The sequence below is a fragment of the Panicum virgatum genome, chromosome 9N (assembly GCF_016808335.1).
Source record: "Panicum virgatum strain AP13 chromosome 9N, P.virgatum_v5, whole genome shotgun sequence".
Taxonomy (NCBI): Eukaryota; Viridiplantae; Streptophyta; class Magnoliopsida; order Poales; family Poaceae; genus Panicum; species Panicum virgatum.
The window spans coordinates 60,253,053-60,272,744 of NC_053153.1; the positions used below are offsets into that span (position 1 = coordinate 60,253,053).

Sequence of the window (19,692 nt, forward strand, 5' to 3'; positions counted from 1 at the left end):
CGCGGCGACATTCTCGGGCGGCCCAGGACAGGACCCTAGGTGACCTGCCATCGGCCCGCTCGAGAATAAGGCAGTTAGCTTTGTGGCGGGAGGCGGAGCAGCGCGGGTTGACGGCTGCCAACGGCGGTGGCCCGTGGCCGTTCGGGAGCCGCCGCGGCGGTATACGAGTGGCAGCCACGGGCCCGTGCGGGAGCGGCGGCAGCAGTCGCTCGATATTGCTGGCAGAGACCCTGATGATGAAACGGGAGATCGAGGTGATCATACACATCTAATACCTGGTTTCTTTTTTAAACAAAACGCAGTTCAAAGTATTACAGAGTTCAGCAAAGCGTATTCGGGACATGCCCAACAAAACTAACTCAAATCCTCTCGAAAGCTCAGGCTCCTAACCACCTCATTCGACAGTCATGCAAATTGCAAAACCTTCCTCACCATCTCTGACACATCAGAAACCCTGAACCCTCGTCCTCCGGGGAGATTGACATCATTCTGACTCTAGGTTCAAAGCTACCAAATCTGATGGGTTACATTTTGGCACCGCCAAACTTAGTGTCATGGTTCAATCTGTCTGCTCCACCGGAAACCTGAAACTATCGACGACCATTCTCCTGGTTATCCCATCTGAACCATTTGCTATGCTTCGGAGCTTCTTGCACATCCTTGCACGACACCTGCCAATTGTTTAATTTTAGTGTTCTCCACACCATGGCTAACAGCCTCCTCTCGTCTCACCGTTTTTGTCCCAGCAAACACAAGCCATTTTAATTTCCAAAAACACCACATAACTGCTGCATCACACATGTTTAAAAGTTCTTGATCTCACTAACCCACAAACATGCCACGAATTCAACTAAAAACTTTTCAAATACAGTTGTCCAAATTGAAACCACAAAAAAATACTTAAAAAACACATGCAACACAGGTAAAGGTTCAGAGCAGACCAAACAAGTTTGATCCTCAACTTTTCTTCTTTTTGCTAAATTATCTATGTCGGTACCCTGTAGCAGGGATACCCACTTCTACTGCAGCAAAGCAGGACTCGCGTGATCAACCGTAGCTACGCGATAAGGGGCGGAGCGGCCGGGCCCCACGGGTCAGGTCCTTACCTCACCGGGCTAACGGACCCGCTCCTCGCTCTGGGACGGGTCCGGCGACGCCACGTGTCCCGAGGAAGGGAAGCTCCGAACCAACAGCCGAGGGCCCGGACCTCCCATAGGGGCCCGGGGCCTCCCTGCGTCCGTCCGGACCTCCCTGCGTCCGTCCGGACCTCCCACGCGCGTATAGCCAACATACCGCTGGGGTCCGGAAGCTCCACGTGTCCCGTAGGTGCGGGCACGGGTCTTCCACTGGAAGGCTCGCCCACCCACCGCATTCAATACGGGTGGTTGAGGCGTGCTCTGCCAGCACGGCACGCGGTGCAGCCTTTGTCAGGCCTCACTGTAGACCGCGTTTTACCGAGGTACACAGTGCAGCCGCATGCGCCGCACCCACGCAGAGCCCGTCTGTTGCATTAATTGGATACGATGGCACGACACTTTTCCATCATGCCGCCTACGCCGCAAGCTACACGGCCCGTCCAGCTACGTGGCAGGCGACGCCGCTAGCTACGCCTGGCGCCGTTTCGACAAGACAACACCTGGTCATGCTGAACGGGGGATTCAAGGAGCAGGCAAGGAAATCCCGGAGAGAGATGCCATTCGCCTGCATCGCCATAATGTATGAACAGTACGTTATTTTATACTACACCGGTTGGGCCCACCTGTCGGGGACCCAACGGTCATGTACGCACCTCCTTTGAGATATAAAAGGGAGGCGCTCGCTATACACAAGTTCTCCAGAGCTCACACACAGACGCACGCTGGACTCAGTTCCAAACTCTTCAGTTTTGAGGAATACAGCACACAATAGACGTAGGGTATTACGCTCCGGCGGCCCGAACCACTCTAAACCTGCTGTGTTCATCGTGTTCTTGAGCGAGATCGAACTAATCCTAGCTAACCCCCGAGTACTCACCCTCTGGACTTAGGCAGGTGCATTTCGCCACCCGGCTGTGGTTTGCCACACCACGACATTTGGCGCGCCGGGTAGGGGCATCTAGCTGGTTGCAGTTCATCTCTTGCTCATCTCCATGGTTCGGGTGGACGACGTGGAGATGACAGAGGGTGTGGCGTCCTCCACGCCACACGCCTCTCGTGTTCATGCTCCAGGGGCAACCGTGCATGTGGAGCAGCCTCCGGCGGCGGCGGCGCGCTGCTCGACGGCAAGAGTCAGGGCGCCCGTCAAGTGCCCCCTCACAAGCTGCGAGCGGCGGAGCGCTGGCGGCGGCTAGGGAGTTGCTTCGCAACCCACCGGCTGCTGCAGCCTCGCCAGACGCCCTGAGGCAGTGGCAGAATGACGATCTGGCTCAGGCCTCCCCCAGTTCTGCAAAGACTGGGCAACGACCCCCGCCTGGCAATGCGGTGTTACCCTACCACTAGCGCCAGGGCGGTGCATCGGTATCCGTGCGCTCCCCCACAGTGAGGGGTGCACGAACAGAAGACCTGCGGGCGGAGCTTAACCGCAGGCGCGCGGGTGAGGACGCCCGCATCTCCGTGGAGAGGGCGCGAGAGTGCCGTCTCGACATTGAGGGCCGCAACCTCAACGCCGACTTGGACGTGGTGGCACCCAAGTCTCCGGTGAACGCCCGGATACAGTCGGGTGCTCCGGTGGCTGGGGTGGGCTGCGCTGCGCTGGCAGATCACCTCCGCGCAGTGGCATGGCCGTCCAAATTCCGCCCGCACCTGCCAGAGAAGTACGACGGTACCAGTAACCCGTCGGAATTCCTGCAGGTGTACGTTACCGCCATCACAGCAGCTGGTGGTAACAACGCCGTCATGGCAAGCTACTTTCATGTAGTCTTGACCGGGCCAGCCCGGACTTGGCTCATGAACCTTACTCCTGGGACGATCCAGTCCTGGGAGGAGCTATGTGCGAGGTTCCCTGCAAACTTCGCCAATGCGTACCAGCAGCATGGTGTGGAGGCCCACCTCCACGCCGTGAGGCAAAAACCCGGAGAGACGCTCCGGGCATTCATCTCGCGCTTCACCAAGATACGGGGTACCATTCCTCGTATCTCCGATGCATCTATTATCACTGCTTTCCACCAGGGGGTACATGACGAGAAGATGCTCGAGAAGCTGGCGACGCATGAGGTGGAAAGCGTTACCACGCTTTTCTCCCTGGCAGACAAGTGTGCCAGGGCCGCTGAGGGCCGCGCATGGCACTCAGCCCCCCAAGACGGAGACGTCAAAGCTGGTGGCTCCGGTGCTACCGCTCAGGGCGGTGGCAAGAAGAAAAAGAACAAGAACCGGAGTCGCGGGGAGCCACATCCTGGCGGACCAGTCGTTGCAACAGCGGCGCCAGCAGCGGTTGGGGGCCAGAATGCACATGGCAAACGCCCTCGCCCGCAAGGTGGAAGCGGAGGATCGTGCCCAGTGCATTCCACCGCTCGCCACAGCGCCGCTGACTGCCGTGAGATCCAGAAGCTCGCGAAGCGGGTCAGTGGGCGGCGTGAGCAGTCCTCCAAGGACGGTTCACCCCCTCCTCGCCAGCGGCCTGGTAAGGAGAAGGCCTCCGACAGTGGGGCCGCATCCGGGGAGAAGGAGCTGGGGTACCAATCCCCCGCTCGGGAGCTGAAGGGCGTGTACCACGACGACAACTCCGATTCCGACAACGACGACCGCCGCAAGAAGTTGTACGTAATGTACGGCGGAAGCTGGGAGCTCGTCTCCCGGCGGGACGTGAAGACCCTTCGCCGAGAAGTCCTTTCGGTGAAGCCGGGGGTCCCGAAGGCGGCGCCGCACCAGAGGTGGATGAACACCACCATCTCTTTTGGGCCATCCGACTGCCCAGAGAATATGGCTGGGGCCGGTGTACTACCTCTAGTCACTGCCCCTATCATATCCAACGTCAGACTCTACCACGTGCTGATCGACGGTGGGGCTGGCCTCAACGTCATCAGCTATGCAGCGTTCAAGCACCTGCAGATCCCGGAGTCCAATCTGACTCCCTCTCGCCCATTCTCCGGAGTGGGCCCACATCCGGTGTTCCCTCTGGGGAGCATCACACTGCCGGTCACGTTCGGGACCGAGGAGAACTTCCGCACAGAGAGTGTTCAGTTCGATGTTGCGGAGGTGAACCTCCCGTTCAACGCCATCATTGGCCGGCCGGCTCTCTACCGTTTCATGGCCATTGCCCATTACGGGTATCTGGTCTTGAAGATGCCTTCCACTGTCGGTGTCCTCACCGTGCGGGGTGACCGCACCGCTGCCGTCGCTGCAGTTGAGAGACTGCATGCTCTGGCGGCAGAGGCTGCACGTTTCAAGGAGGACCCATCCGCCTCGCAACCCAGGGCGCCTGCAAAGGCACCTAGGGTTCAGCCGTCTGATCCGGACGATGTTCCCGTGAAGACGGTACAGATCGGAGCGGAGTCCTCCAGGACCACCCGCATCGCGGGGAACCTGGAGGAGAAATAGGAAGACGCGCTCATCACTTTCCTCCGGGCAAATGTGGACGTGTTCGCCTGGGAACCGTCACAGATGCCCGGGATCCCCAGGGAAGTGATCGAGCACAATCTGAGGATCTACCCCGACGCCACGCCGGTGCGCCAGATGCCTCGGAAGCAGTCCGTGGAGCGGCAGAACTTCATCCGTGAAGAAGTCCGCAAGCTCCTACACGCTGGCTTCATCGAGGAGGTCCACCACCCCGAGTGGTTGGCCAATCCGGTCGTCGTCCCAAAGGCCAACGGGAAGCTTCGGATGTGCATCGACTACACCAGCCTCAACAAGGCATGTCCTAGAGACTCCTATCCTCTTCCACGTATCGATCAGATCGTGGATTCCACCTCCGGGTGCGACCTTTTGTCTTTTCTAGATACATACTCTGGTTTCCACCAGATTCAGATGTCTAGAGAGGATAGGAAGCATACTGCTTTTGTAACAGTAGATGGGCTTTATTGCTATATTGTCATGCCATATGGTCTAAGGAATGCCTTACCCACGTTTGTACGAACTATGAACAAAACCTTCTGTAATCTAATTAGAGATATCGTTGAGGTGTATGTTGATGATATTGTGGTCAAGACTAAGGTAGGGTCAACACTAGTTGAGGACCTGTCCCTCGTCTTCGACAGGCTGCGCGCCACGCGCACGAAGCTGAATCCCGAGAAGTGCATCTTCGGCGCCTCGGCAGGGAAGCTGCTGGGTTTCCTGGTCTCACATCGAGGCATCGAGGCAAACCCAGCCAAGATCAAGGCGATCGAGGCGATGAGGCCTCCTAGCCGTATCAAGAACGTCCAGAAGCTTACTGGATCTCTCGCCGCTCTTAGCCGCTTCATATCGAGGCTGGCTGAGAGGGCCCTCCCCTTCTTCAAACTATTAAGGAGGTTCGGTCCATTCTCTTGGACCGAAGAGGCTGAGCAAGCCTTCCAGGAACTGAAGCAGTATCTCACCTCACTGCCAGTATTGGTGGCTCCAGAGCCCGGTGAGACGTTGTTTCTGTATCTTGCTGCGTCAGCAGAAGCGGTCGGCATGGTGCTGGTCGCCGAGAGGACGGAGAAAGCTCACCAGGGGGACACCAGGGTCTCCCCGGCCAAGGATGGTGAGCCGGACCCCAGACATGGGGGCCCGTCAGCCTCACCTCTGCTTGAAGGTCCGGACCCCGGTCAAGGGGGTCCGGAGGAGCCTCGTCCCAGTGGGAACCCAGAACCGCTAGGGGCCCAAGGACCTGACGTGGTGGAAATGGACGAGCCGGACCCGGTCACCAGGGTCCGGACCATCCAAAAGCCAGTCTACTATGTCAGTGAAGTCCTCCACGAGGCGAAGGCCAGGTATCTTGAGACGCATAAGCTTATCCATGCAATACTTATTGCGTCCAGTAAACTGCGCCACTACTTTCAGGCACACCGAGTTGTCGTAGTGACCTCTTACCCGCTAAGAGCGATCCTGCACAACTCCAACGCCACAGGCAATATCGCCAAGTGGGCAGCATAATTGACTGAGTTCCAACTGGACTTCCAGCCTCGCCATGCAGTCACGAGCCAAATCCTGGCTGATTTCATAGCGGAATGAACTCCTTCCCCCAAGCAATTCTGGGGCTCCGGACTTCAACGCCGGACCCCCGGAGCCGGAAGTCAGGACACCAGTCTTCACTGAGCCCTACTGGACACTCTTCTTTGACGGGTCCGTCCGCAAGAAATGGGTTGGAGCTGGTGTGGTCCTCATCGACCCAAACGGAGATCAGCTGAAGTACATGATGCACCTTGAGTTCAAGGCCACCAACAACATGGCGGAGTACGAAGCTCTGATCTTTGGCCTGACACAAGCCCTGTCTCTGGGGGTCCGGAAGCTTCTAGTGAAGGGGGACTCTCAGCAAATCATCAAACAGGTCCGAGGGGATTGCAGCTGCAACAATCCCCAGCTCGCGGCATACCTCATCCACGTGAGGAAGCTCGAGAAGGACTTCGACGCCTTGGAACTGCAACATGTTCCCCGCGAACTCAACTCAGCAGCAGATGATCTCTCCGCGAGAGCATCTACCTGGGCATCCGTGCCCGAGGGCGTCTTCGAAAGACGGTTGCTGAGACCTTCCGCTCAGCCTGCCGAGCTGGGTGAAGGGGATCAGGCTAGCACCTCGAAGCTAGCGGTCCCGGCGGCATTCCACCTGTGGTGCCCGCCCTGGGTTGTGAGCTCTGTCGAGGATCCTGGAGACCTCATAAAGCCACTCCCACCTGCTCAGGGAGCTCCCGATGCATGGATCTCCGAGATCCGGGACTACCTGAAAGACAAAATCCTTCCTGATGACGATGTGTCCGCTGAGCGCATAGTACGATTGGCTAAACGCTACGCGGTGGTAGAAGGGGATCTCTACCGCCGTGGCGCCAATGGTATCCTCATGCGCTGCATTTCCGAGGAAGAGGGCCGCGAATTGCTCGCGGAGATCCATGGAGGCGAGTGTGGAAGTCATTCCTCATCTCGCACGCTTGTTGGCAAGGCCTTTCGGCATGGCTTCTACTGGCCGACAGCACTCCAGGATGCGGCTGAGCTGGTAAAGTCCTACAAAGCATGCCAGTTCCATGCAAAGCAAATACACACACCGGCTCAAGCTCTGCAAATGATTCCGCCCTCATGGCCATTCGCCGTGTGGGGCGTGGATATCCTGGGGCCATTTCCCCAGGCCGTCGGCGGGCACCGGTTCCTCTACGTCACCATCGACAAGTTCACAAAGTGGCCGGAGGTTACCCCTGTGGTGAATATCACTAAGAAATCAGCAGTCGCATTCCTCAAGTCCATTGTGTGCAGATTTTGCGTCCCAAACCGCATCATCGCGGACAACGGGACCCAATTCAAAAGCAGACTCTTCTAAGAGTACTGCGAGGACATCGGCATCCAGCTATGCTTTGCGTCCGTGGCACATCCCCGCAGCAATGGACAGGTTGAGAGAGCGAATGCAGAGATCCTCAGGGGACTCAAGACCCGCACCTACAACTGCTTGAAGAAGCATGGTGCCAAATGGGTTGATGAGGTGCCAAATTCCGTGCGTTCTATGGGGCAACCAGACCACACCCAGCCGAGCCACCGGGGAGACTCCATTCTTCCTGGTCTACGGGGCTGAAGCATGCCTTCCAACAGAAATTCACCTGTGCTCACCACGGGTCCAGGCTTTTGACGAATCCATGCAGGAGCAGCAGCGGCGTGACGATGTGGACTTCGTTGACGAACGAAGGTGGCGAGCAGCAATCCAAAATGCACGCTACAACCAGGCGCTCAGGCGCTATCATCAACGGTTCGTGCACAGTAGGGAGCTCCGGGCTGGCGACCTCGTCCTGAGGCGGATCCTGAACCGAGCAGGGCTCCACAAACTCTCCCCCAGCTGGGAAGGGCCCTTCAAGGTCACAGAAGTATGCCGGCCCGGATGCGTCCGCCTTGCCACAGAAGATGGAGTGCCGCTGCCCAACCCATGGAACATAGAGCATCTGCGTAAGTTCTACACTTAGGCAGAGCAGGGAAATGAATTTTTCCTTTGTAATAAGATAGAATCAGCGTGCGGCCCAGAGCGGTTGGGGTCCGCCCCCGTAAACCCGACCTCTGGCATCCATCGCAACGACGGCTACCATTAACGCGCGGCCCAGAGCGGTAGAGGTCCGCCCTCGTAAACCCGGCCTCTGGCATCCATCGCGCAAGCCATGTATATCAAGTTGCAAAGGAAAGATTTTCTCCCAGTTCTGTCTTTGTGTCAAAATTTAATTTCGCATTACGATTCTCGAGATTTTACTTTTCTAACCCCCGCGCGGACTTCCACTCTTGTCTCTACAACTAAGATCTGTATTGAGTTGCTGGACTGCCGTACAAATCCAGACCCTCTTGCTGCTGGAGAGGTGTCCGGACCCCAAGGGACCTGCTCTGGAGAGGGGTGCTTGTTTCCTAGGGTGGTCCGGAGTCCTGTGTAGCCGCTTAGCCGGTTCCGCACCCAAAGCCTACACACTCCACCGCCCTGTAACAAGTGCTCTAGTACCTGAAGCCGGGTAATTAGGGGCTCGGACCTCGTTCTAGCTCAAGAGTTGGCTTCCTAAGTCCTACACGGCAGATCCAGCTCCATATCTCAAAGGATCAAGTGCGACAGAATGACCTCACCCACTGCTAGGAAGGGTCTGGAGCGTTGGAGCCAGGTCCGGAAAAGTCGTGTTGTTTCCTGGAGTGGTCCGGAGCCCTGTGTAGCGCCTTAGCCTGGTTCCGCACCCTAAGCCTACGCACTCCACTACTCTGTAACAAGCACTGAATTGCCTGGACCTGTGCATCTAGAGCTCCGGACCTCGTACTAGCCTGGGGGCCGGTCCAGAATAGGTCCCGCGGGCCTGCTACTAAGCTGTAACTTTGAAGTGGTACACAGGTTAAGCCTTAACTGGTGGTACCTAGCCTCAATCCATTGAGCCTACCTACCAGGGGGTCCCGGCATCCGCTTTAAAGGTTTCATGCAGATAGAGGTCCAGTCTCGATGGTAGACAGACTCAAAACAACTGAGTCTATCTCACAGGGGGGCCGGAGCATTCGCTTTGACCCAGACATCACGGATCGATTCTGCATGCGTCAAACAGCTAAGTTGCAGTATCATTACTACCATATAAGCGAATTTGATTCTCCTCTCTGTAGTTCTATCTGCTACACAGGGAATAAGACGCTCGCTCGGCTTGCATACTATGCTACACCTATGCCCAAGGACGCTTGCCCAACCTCATACGGGGGTCCGGAGTGTCTTCTACGGCTCGGGTGGCCGGGGTGCTACATACCGCAAACCAGCAACTGACAAACAGCTAAGTTGAATTTTCCTTCTATTTAAAATTTCAACTAGTACAATGTTTGTTACATAACGCAAAAAGAAAAACAAAGATACAATGCCAGCTCAGGAGTCTGCAGGCTCAAGCTTGAAGTAGGCTGCGACGAAGTCGACGACCTCCTGCACGCTGTCCCGAGCGGCGGCCTCCGTCTCCGCCACAGGACCGTCGACCACGGGGGCTAGCGAGATGGCCGGGTCGTGGCTCCGGAGGCAGGTCAGGATGTGCTCCGCAACCATCCGGATCAGCTCGCGCCCCTCGGCTTCAAGCTGGCCAGCAAGGACCGGCTCCAGCCGACGGAGCCTATCCAAAGCGGAGTTTAACACTGGGAGGGCGTCAGCAATCGAAGCTGGCGGCTCCGCCACTTGGATTGGGCTCATTCCAAGTGGCACCAGTGCTAAGCTCGCTTCGGTCGCCCAGTCAGCGATTCGCTGGGCCCCCACGCGCTGGTCCTCCTGGAGCTTCCGGACCGCCTCCTGCACCCGGGTGTCCAGGGCCGCCTTGGCCGCCTCCATCTCGCGGGACCTCTCCTCGAGCTCGGCCTTCCTCTTCTCCGCCCACTCCTGCTTCTTGAGGGAGTCGCGCTGGCGCCCAAGCAGTTTCTCCATGTTGGCGGTGTGGGATTCCCACTTATCGAGGGACTTCCGGTCCTCCTCCAGCTCCGCCTCGGCAACAGCCAGCTTGCTGGCCCTCTCCTGCAGCTGCTCGCGCCATCCCTGCAGAGTCGCAGAGAGATTGTCGAGCTCCTGCTTCCGGACCTCGAGACCCTGGCTGCGAGTCTCAAGCTCGGACCGCTGGGCCGCGAGGCGAGTCTCAAGTTCGGACCACTGAGCCGCGAAGCTGACAACCACCAGGGCAAAAGCCTCCTCCCGCTGCGCCAGGGTTTTTTCCCGGCTCGATACTGCGAACTCTCGGTCAAACACCTTCCGAAGGTTGGCTCGGTAGGCCCCTTGGTCAGCCTTGAGTTTGGACCGAGCTTTCGCAGCATGGGAGGCTTCAGCCTTCGTGTGCGCCTCCAGGCGGGTGTGCCAGTCGGACAGGCGCTGGCGTTCGCTCTCCAGGGCAGCCCACTCCCGCCGGAAGACTGCCTCGGCAGAAGAGGTTGCCTCCATTATCGACTCCCGGACCTGGACCAGCACCCGGGGAAGGGGAACCGTTTCCTCCTCCGGGGGACCCTGCAGGAGCTGTCTGCCAAAGACCACCTCCAACTCCTCCTCTGCAACAGGATCGGAGCTGGAGGTGGGAGCTTCCGGCGCAGGCATCGGGGTCTCGGTAGCCGTTGTGCTCGCCGCTGCAGAACTTGTCGCCGTCGCGCTCGCCGCCGCCAAATCCGGTGCCGGCGCAACTGTCGCAGTACCGGGGTCTCGAGGGCCTCTGCGTCGGGTGCGGCTGCGCCCAGCACTGGCGCATCCGCCGCCGCTGCGTCGGGTGCGGCCGCGCCCAGCACTGGCGCATCCGCCGCTGCTGCGTCAGGTACGGGTGCGCCCAGCACTGGCGCATCCGCCGCCACCACATCGGGGGTGGCTGCGCCCGACACTGGCGCATCAACCGCCGTCGCGTCGGATGCGGCCGCGCCTGACTGACGCATCCGCTGCCACCGCTTCGGGTGCGGCTGCGCCTGTCACTGGCGCACCCGCCGCCGCCGTGGCGGACGCCACCGGGCTCGCGGAAGCCGTCGCACCCGGACTCCCCGCACCCGCCGTCGCACTCTCTGTCGTCGCCGAGGCCACTGACACCTGGACCCCCGCTGACGGACCAACGGCGGCGAAAGAACTGCTTGGGCGTGGAGCCCTGGCAACAAAGAGAAGAAGCCTTCAGCCAAAAAGCGGAGCACCGAGAATAAGGGGAGTAAACAAAATAACACTAACCCAGAAGCGCCGGGTATCCAGCGACCACGGAGGCTCGACGACTGCTTCTGTTGCTGCCGCTGCTCCCGTGGCGGCGACGGAGGCGCAACCCGAGACTGTTCCTGCTGTTGCTGCTGCTCCTGCGGCTGCTTCTGTTGTTGTTGCTGCTGCTGTGGCTGCCGCTGCTGCTGCTGCCGGAGGGAGCTATCTCTCGGCGGTGATGGTGGCAGCGCGGTCGCCTCGGAGGACCCGCGAGGGCCGGAGGCCTGGGAGCTACCCTGGCCCGCGCCCCCAACGATCCTCTGACGTTTCGCGGCGGGCTCCGGGACTGGGGTCCTGTCGCCCCTGAGTAACCTACGCCGGCCTGCATCTCCCGACGACGCGCCGGAACTGCTCCGGACCTGGCTGGGACCGCTTGTGGCGGCGCTGCCGGCTACGGCCTGCTTGCCCTTCGTAGTGGGGTCGGACCCCGCGGCGCTCGGAATAGCTTGATCCCCGGACGCACCAGGGATCCGGAGCCCACGGTTCGGGTCGCCTCCGGTCTGGCGTGCGGCTAGCCCACCGTCATCGAGAGTCGGCAGGGTAGCCAGCACCGCCGTCCTCAGGCGCGAGTCCTCGCAGAGGGGGACAACGCCCTGGGGAAGGATCAGGTGCTCCAGGACGAAGACTTCCCCTGTCACCGCCCGCACCAGGACCTCCAAGGCTTCTTGGGTCAGGTCGCTCCCCTCTCCGCGGTGGGTCCTGCTGCAGTCGTTGAGGCCGGTGAAGCTCCAAGCAGGCCGCGGCCGCTGCTTCAGGGGGGCGATTCGGCGCTTCAAGAAGTCCCCGAGCACGTGCAGCGAGGTGAGGCCGCTCTCCGCCAGTGACCTGATCTTGCCCAGCACGGAGTCGAAATCCGGCGGCAGGGACGGCTTGGCCCTCCAGGATACACGGTCGGAGGCGGGTCCCTCGGTCGGCATGACCAGGCGCTCGTTGGCTTCGGTGGTGGCGATGACCCACTCCCTGCGCCACTCCTCCCACTTCCCGCCGGTGAGCCCGGGAATGTACGGCGATCGCAGGTCGCTCCGCGTTTGGAAATAGTACGCCCCCACTTCGCCTTTGCTCTTCCCGGACTTCACCAACTGGAAGAAGTGGCGGTCAAGAGGATGGAGTGCGGCGTGAGGTGTTGAAGCTGGAGGCCGAAATCTTCCAGCAACAGCAGGAAGAATGTGGAGATCGGCAGCCCCAAGCCGGTGGAGATGTGCGAGATGAACAGCACAAACTCCCCCGCGTGCAGGTTGTCGAGGGGAACCGAGCCTGCTCGAATCCCCCGAGCAGTCTCCTGTGCACTCCACCCAAGCAGGCGGCGCACCGTGCTCAGCTCCTCCTCGGTCTGGAAACGGCGGGGATGAGCAAGAGTTGCCATCTCACTATGGAGGTGAGAAGCAATCTACGCGGGGGAGCAGGAGGCGAGAAAGCTTGAAGGCAAAGGGGCGCAAATGTTGGAAGGAAGAAGGCGAATGCGGGAAAGTAACCGCAGTATGCGGATCGCCCCTTTAAGAAGACTGACCCAACCGGCGCACCCCGGAATCGTCGCTGGAACCCAAGCGACGCCCGCACCTGGTGTTAACCGCCCAGTCCATGACAAGGGGGCCCAGGCCCACCTGTCAGGGAGAGCGGGTAACAAACAAAGGTGTGAAAAGGCAGGATCTGAACCGTCACCCGCGCGCGAAGCGAGGCGGAAGTTGAGTTGACGTGCGCGAATCAAGCGCTGGCATGACCTAGCTTTTCGGGAACTGCGCCGGTGGTAAATATCTCGTTTACTCTGGCCGCAACAATGCCGAGCGTCGCACGCGTGACTAGGTGAACCACTGTGCGTGGGGGGCCACGAGTCAGTAAACCGTTGCGATGTGATAAGACAACGAAAAAACCCGTTGGATGGTCAAAGCCGGTCAAGACCCCTGCAGTGAGAAGCTTCAAGTTATGCAGAGCCAAATCGCAGTAGTGGCCCCACCTGCGGGTTAGTACCTCCCCCGAGGTGGGCCCGGGGGCCACTGTCGGTACCCTGTAGCAGGGATACTCACTTCTACTGCAGCAAAGCAGGACTCGCGTGATCAACCGTAGCTATGCGATAAGGGGCGGAGCGGCCGGGCCCCACGGGTCAGGTCCTTACCTCACCGGGCTAACGGACCCGCTCCTCGCTCTGGGACGGGTCCGGCGACGCCACGTGTCCCAGAGGAAGGGAAGCTCCGAACCAACAGCCGAGGGCCCGGACCTACCATAGGGGCCCGGGGCCTCCCCGCGTCCGTCCGGACCTCCCTGCGTCCGTCCGGACCTCCCACGCGCGTAGAGCCAACATACCACTGGGGGTCCGGACGCTTCACGTGTCCCGTAGGTGCGGGCGCGGACGCAGGTCTTCCACTGGAAGGCTCACCCACCCACCGCATTCAATGCGGGTGGTTGAGGCGTGCTCTGCCAGCACGGCACGCGGTGCAGCCTTTGTCAGGCCTCACTGTAGACCGCATTTTACCGAGGTACACAGTGCAGCCGCCTGCGCCGCACCCACGCAGAGCCCGTCTGCTGCATTAATTGGATACGACGGCACGACACTTTTCCATCATGATGCCTACGCCGCAAGCTACACGGCCCGTCCAGCTACGTGGCAGGCGACGCCGCTAGCTACGCCTAGCGCCGTTTCGACAAGACAACGCCTGGTCATGCTGAACGGGGGATTCAAGGAGCAGGCAAGAAAATCCAGGAGAGAGATCCCCTTCGCCTGCATCGCCATAATGTATGAACAGTATGTTATTTTATACTACACCGATTGGGCCCACCTGTCGGGGACCCAACGGCCATGTACGCGTCTCCTTTGAGATATAAAAGGGAGGCGCTCGCTGTACACAACAAGCTCTCCAGAGCTCACACACAGACGCACGCTGGACTCAGTTCCAAACTCTTCAGTCTTGAGCAATACAGCACACAGTGGACGTAGGGTATTACGCTCCGGCGGCCCGAACCACTCTAAACTTGCTGTGTTCATCGTGTTCTTGAGCGAGATCGAACTAATCCTAGCTAACCCCGAGTACTCACCCTCTGGGCTTAGGCGGGTGCATTCCGCCACCCGGCTGTGGTTTGCCACACCACGACAATCTACAGTCAGAGTTTTATTCTTAGCGACAAACATTTAGGTTCCAAACTGCATGCACATATAAAAGCATCGCACTGCTAAAGCTGAGGGTCACATATACAGATTCGAATGAAAACCTGCCTGTAGAATCAAATTTCCAAAAAAAATGAATATGTCATAGATTTAGCTAGCTGGAGTTCAAAACACAAATCCATCAACCTTTGTAAAACAGCTCTTCTAAATTTGAGCTTCGAACTAATACCATTCTAATCTCTGCTAAAGACACATTTTATTTTAAAAGTTACCAAAACAGAGAGATCCCACTAATGTATAACTAAAGTACAAGTCCCAAACCTGTGATCTTCCAAATATCCCATTATGGGAGGTCGGTAGGTCGCGAAATAGTTCAAGTGTAATAGGCCATCATAACACTATGGGAGGCCAATTCCCTTTTCTGTAATCGGCTGTTGTACAAAACTTTCTTGTATCCTCTTAATGAAAAACGTGCTCAGGCACGTTCGTGAAAAAAAATCCCATTATTGATCTTCCTTTCCTACCTTCCAATTTATAACCGAACGTGCAGCTAGTCAACAGCCATTAACAAATAATATATACATATGGCAGATGCATATTCACTTGCTACGCAACTTAAATGATTAGAATTGCAGAAAAGAAAGGATCTTACAATTTAGCGGTACAGAATGAATACACTTACCAACCTAATAGTGCATGATCATTTTTTTAAACTAAGTTTATGATTTAAGTTAATAATATCAGACAGAGAACATGGAAGTAGGGGTTAGAAAGGACCTCAGGAAATTGCAGTGGATGGTTGCTTGCGTTTATTAATCAAAATCGCCCACATCATTCATGTACATGTATGCTTCCCATACACACTCTAAACTGCAGAAAATATTTTTTTTAAAAAGAATCAGCTGAAAGGTACGTTGAAAATAGATATGGAATAGACAGATAAAGGAAACCACACTCACATTCCTCCGAAACCGGTATACAACATTAAATACCAAATCATTTCTGCTATTTCAGTTCCGAGGCGGATCGCAGTTAGCAGCTCATACTCATCAAGTTTTCTGGCTTGCTGAACTCCCTTTATCTCATCACCTGTGGTTGAGCAATCCTCCCCGTTGCAGTTCAGTAACTTAGCAGGCCTGGGAGGCTTCTTCTTGGAATTATCAAGAGCGTGCTCAAAATAGTGTCTTAAGAACATTGCCATTGATTCAAGTGTGTCATCAAATACTACCTCATTGAACAACAATTTTTCTGAAGCATTCTGTACATTATAGGTGCTAACTTTTTGCTTTGAGGTCTGCTTACTAGAACTGCTGGATTGTTGTGTTGAATGTTGCACTCTAAGGTGTTTAGGCTTGAAAGTGTAGACTTTGTTTAGCTCAACATCTCTTCTAACAACTTTCTGCCAGTTACTATTTGAGAATCTGTGCAACAAATTCTTAAATGGCATATCCCTAGGTTTGTCATCATCATCATCCATCATTTTGCAACACCTATGAATGTCACCAATCAGATGTGCACGTCTCAAAGGTGCAGCTAATGCCAAATGATTTAAAAGGTACTTCCGAAACCGTTTCATGGTTGAAGGTTTTTCCAGCACGTTCTTGGAGTTGGAGATCGTTACTAGTAGGAATTTTTTGAGTTGTTCAAAGTAAGGTGGCATAACTCCTTCCTTGCTGAAATGAGGGATCATCTCCCTGAAGAAGTGCTGAAGGTCCAGCAATGCCCCTTCGGGTGTATGCTCCAAAGGTTTGATTCTAATGACAAATCCATCACCATTCTTCACCTCGATATCGTTAAGATTAAACTTTCCAAACCAGCTCTTGCCAGCCAAATGAGCACTGAGAATATAAGAAAATCCAGCCCTCCACAATCGAGAACCAACTTTCGTTAGCTTAAAAACTTGATCCTTACAGCCATATACTTCTTCAGGCTCTATGAATATGCTGTCATTCAGTATATCAATCAATCTTTGGTGCCTGTTTAACATGAAACATTCAGGACAAATTATTGATTACATCATATTATAGAAAAAGGATTATGCCTAGTGATCCAAGCTATAGTAACAACTGAATACCTTCTTGGCATTTCATGAAACATCAACATTAAAGGCTGGCATAAAGAATCCTGTACACAAGGTACAATCACCTTAATAAACTTCCCAACCACATCTTTCAAACGAGACTCAAGCCTGCAGAAGGAATTCAGCTTGTAGTTGTTACATATGCTCAGTTTACTCAAAAAATTTACTAATTGTAGTCAAATGAAGAGCTACCAGAACATTTCGTTGTTCGCTAACATTCTGTTTTCGCTAACAGTTACTGATGCTCACGAATTAACATTATTATGTTTTGTTCTGGTTTTTAAGATGGTATAAATGGAGATGCCACTCATCAAAAGAAGAAAATGAAAATCTGCATAGTCAATCGAAATAGAGAAATGTTCATTTATTAAGAACAAATAACTTGCACTAACCAGAATATAAGAGTTTGAAGGAGCAAAAGGAATCTACTATGATATCATGCAACCCTACTATTGTGTTGTACTAACATAATAAATTCAAGTCAGAAACATAGGCACCTGCGGTAATTGTTACACAATGTCATAGCTAGTCTGAGATTCGTTTTTTCCAAATGCCTGTAGAATATGTCCATCACGAATGCATTTCTTTCCTTCATGCTTTTTATTTGCTCCTCATAAAAACGCTTGAGCTCTCCGGTCTCGATTAACTCTTCAAGAAATTTGTAGAATTGACCAGCAATTGTTTCATCAGCATTCTTCGTAACACAATCAGACCATTTCGTAGAGGATGTTCCAGCCTGCAAAGTAATAAAGTTAATTGGCCACATAAGAGAAGGCACAGTAAATAAAAAAACAGTTCTTCAAACACTTGATCGTAGTATTTTCATGAACTATAAAATATCGGTAAAAAAGAAAAAAAAACTTTTAATATTGTTACACTAGTTTAGCAGTGACAAGTAGTAGTAAACTACAGCGGAGGTCAGTAACATGCTCGTATTGTGTAAAAATGGTAACCTACAAATCTTAGCCCAAATAAATTTACCCTCATAAATGAACACTACATGTAATAAAAGCATAAATCAAACAAAACACGTCCACACAAGTTAAATAGGACGAAAATAATACTTAGGCTGTGCCATGGCAGAATTTCCAATAAGAAAAGGTCAAAAGAAATATCTAAAAGGGAATATTGCAATGCTAATTGTAACTTTCGGTATACAAATTACTATTTATCATCCAAATATATTAAACTTCAATTATTTCTTAGCATAACAATATTATTAATTGCAGTGCTAGTTGCTGTTTCAAGGTAAAGGCCAGTGCTACAGCCTTTTCAATGAAAAAAAGAAGGTACATCGACCCACCTCTTCATGGGTTGTAGAAGGGATTTCCGTCACAGACTTGATTCTGTGTTTCTTCCCTCTCTTGCGGCGACGCTTCGGCTTTTGCGCCGTAATGACTTCCTTCCCCTTGTAGTCTTGCGGCGGCGCTTCCGGCGCCGCAGTGGTAGCAATGTAGATCTACGTGTAAACATCAAAAGGGGGAAATCAAGAGGCGGTTTTGGAACCGAAGAAATCGCAAAGAGAAATCACCTCTTTGTCCTTTGAGGTGGATCTTGACGCCACGACTAGGTCATCGTCCTTGTTGGCTAGCTGCTGCTTGCCCGTCTTGGCATCCGAGTCCGAGGTAGCGGGGACGACGGCGGCGGCGCAGTGTTCCACCGTAAGAAACGATGGGATTCCGTAGTAGACGAGAGAGACAAGGATGAAGAGTAGTTTCCTCCCTCTTCTCATGGTGGCGGCACTGGCAGCGCCGCGCCGTCGCTACGGAGACGAAGCGATCGGGAGGCTGCGGCGGCGATCGGGGGTGTTTATGTAGGCAATCGGATCGTGTAAGGGCACCGCGATCTGGATGCCGTACGTCACTGTCATGAACACGCGTATCCTCTGCCATTTCGGAGTAGGGATGAAAACGTCGGAAATCTCGGCGATAGAGTCCACCACTTTTATTTTCACGTTTTTTTATCAGAAACGAAAGCGGTATGCTATATTTGGAAACGAAAATGGCGTCGGTATTCCGGTATTTTCGAAAACGAAAATATACGGTCGAGAACACATTGATAACGGTCGAAACCCATCAAAACAGTATTTAAAAAACGATAAACATATCAAACAATAGAGCATAACATTAACAATATGACTTGACATATCTCATATGCAAGTAGTGAAGATTCGATTAAGATATTAATCCAAATATCGAACCAATCCGTGATAATTGACATATAGTAGCATGCACGATAGTATGGCACAAAGTTGCACACAGCATACGTGACATAGTCATACATAATCATTAACCAAATTCAAATAGAAACTTAAACATATACTAGCATGCTATTAAGAATAGTACTAGTGCAGGGCCGCAGGCTGCCTATGCCTACAGCTGAACCTCAGGCATGTCATCATCATCACCTGCCACATAATCATCATTGACCAGTTCTGAAAATTCATCCTACAAATATAAAAAATATATTAGTACTCATATTATTATATAAAAGTACAAAACCAATAGCCAATAATGAAATGAGAAGAACCAACCTCACGGGGGTCACTGTCTCACTGGGTCAGGGAGTGGGGAATGGGGGATTTTGAGGCTAGGGTTAACCTGAAAGGTTGGGCCAGCAGGAAAGCCCGCGAGCTATTGGGCCGAGAAAATATGTGTTGGGTTGGGCTTCAAATACGGTAGGATCCCTAAAATACGATAATACCGGCAGTAAATTACTGCATAAATACGGTAATTTTCGAAAACGGTCGGTAGAGGCTGAAATCATTTTTGCTTTCAATTTCGGATAAAAATACTATTTTCGTTTCTGTATTTTCGGTAGACCTGGGCAAACGTCGGGTCGGGTCGGGTTCGGGTCGGGTCAAGGCCGGGTCACGGGTCGCATAGGACGGCCCGCGCCCGACCCGTACCTATCACCGGGTCGGGTCGGGTTGGCCCGTGCACCCTGCGCGGGCGTTTCGGGTCGGGTTTTTTTCGGGTTGGGTCGGGTTTTTTGGCCTTTGGGTCGGGTTTTTCGGGTTGGGTCGGGTTTTGGGTCAAAAATCACGGCCCGTGCCCGGCCCGTTGATTGTTGCGGGTCAAAAAATACGGCCCGCGCCCACCCGCCACGTAGCTCGGGTCGGGTCGGGTCGGGTTTTTTTCGGGCGGGTTGGGTCGGGTTGTTCGGGTCGGGTGACCCATGCCCAGGTCTAATTTTCGGTAGTCGTTTTCATTTTCATTTACACCAGAATCTCGGTAAAATCTCGAAAACGGTTCCGATA

The 19,692-nt window shown here is 54.4% G+C and overlaps 1 protein-coding gene across 3 annotated transcripts; it reads right to left on the reverse strand.

Moving 5' to 3' along the window:
* Positions 1 to 255: 255 nt before the first annotated feature.
* On the reverse strand, positions 256 to 18,306 carry LOC120687631. 3 transcript variants are annotated; one of them, XM_039969660.1, is made up of 7 exons: positions 17,965 to 18,306; positions 17,737 to 17,892; positions 16,931 to 17,169; positions 16,428 to 16,541; positions 15,313 to 16,329; positions 15,131 to 15,223; positions 256 to 671 (listed from the first exon to the last, which is right to left on the reverse strand). In XM_039969660.1, exons 1-6 carry the CDS (start codon positions 18,163 to 18,165, stop codon positions 15,166 to 15,168), a joined length of 1,785 nt encoding a protein of 594 aa, XP_039825594.1. In that variant the 5' UTR covers positions 18,166 to 18,306; the 3' UTR covers positions 256 to 671; positions 15,131 to 15,165. The 3 variants fall into 3 exon arrangements, with proteins under 3 accessions (XP_039825594.1, XP_039825593.1, XP_039825595.1); XM_039969659.1 differs by having other exon boundaries at positions 256 to 743; positions 17,965 to 18,305; XM_039969661.1 differs by lacking the exon at positions 256 to 671 and adding an exon at positions 14,675 to 14,877.
* Positions 18,307 to 19,692: the final 1,386 nt, after the last annotated feature.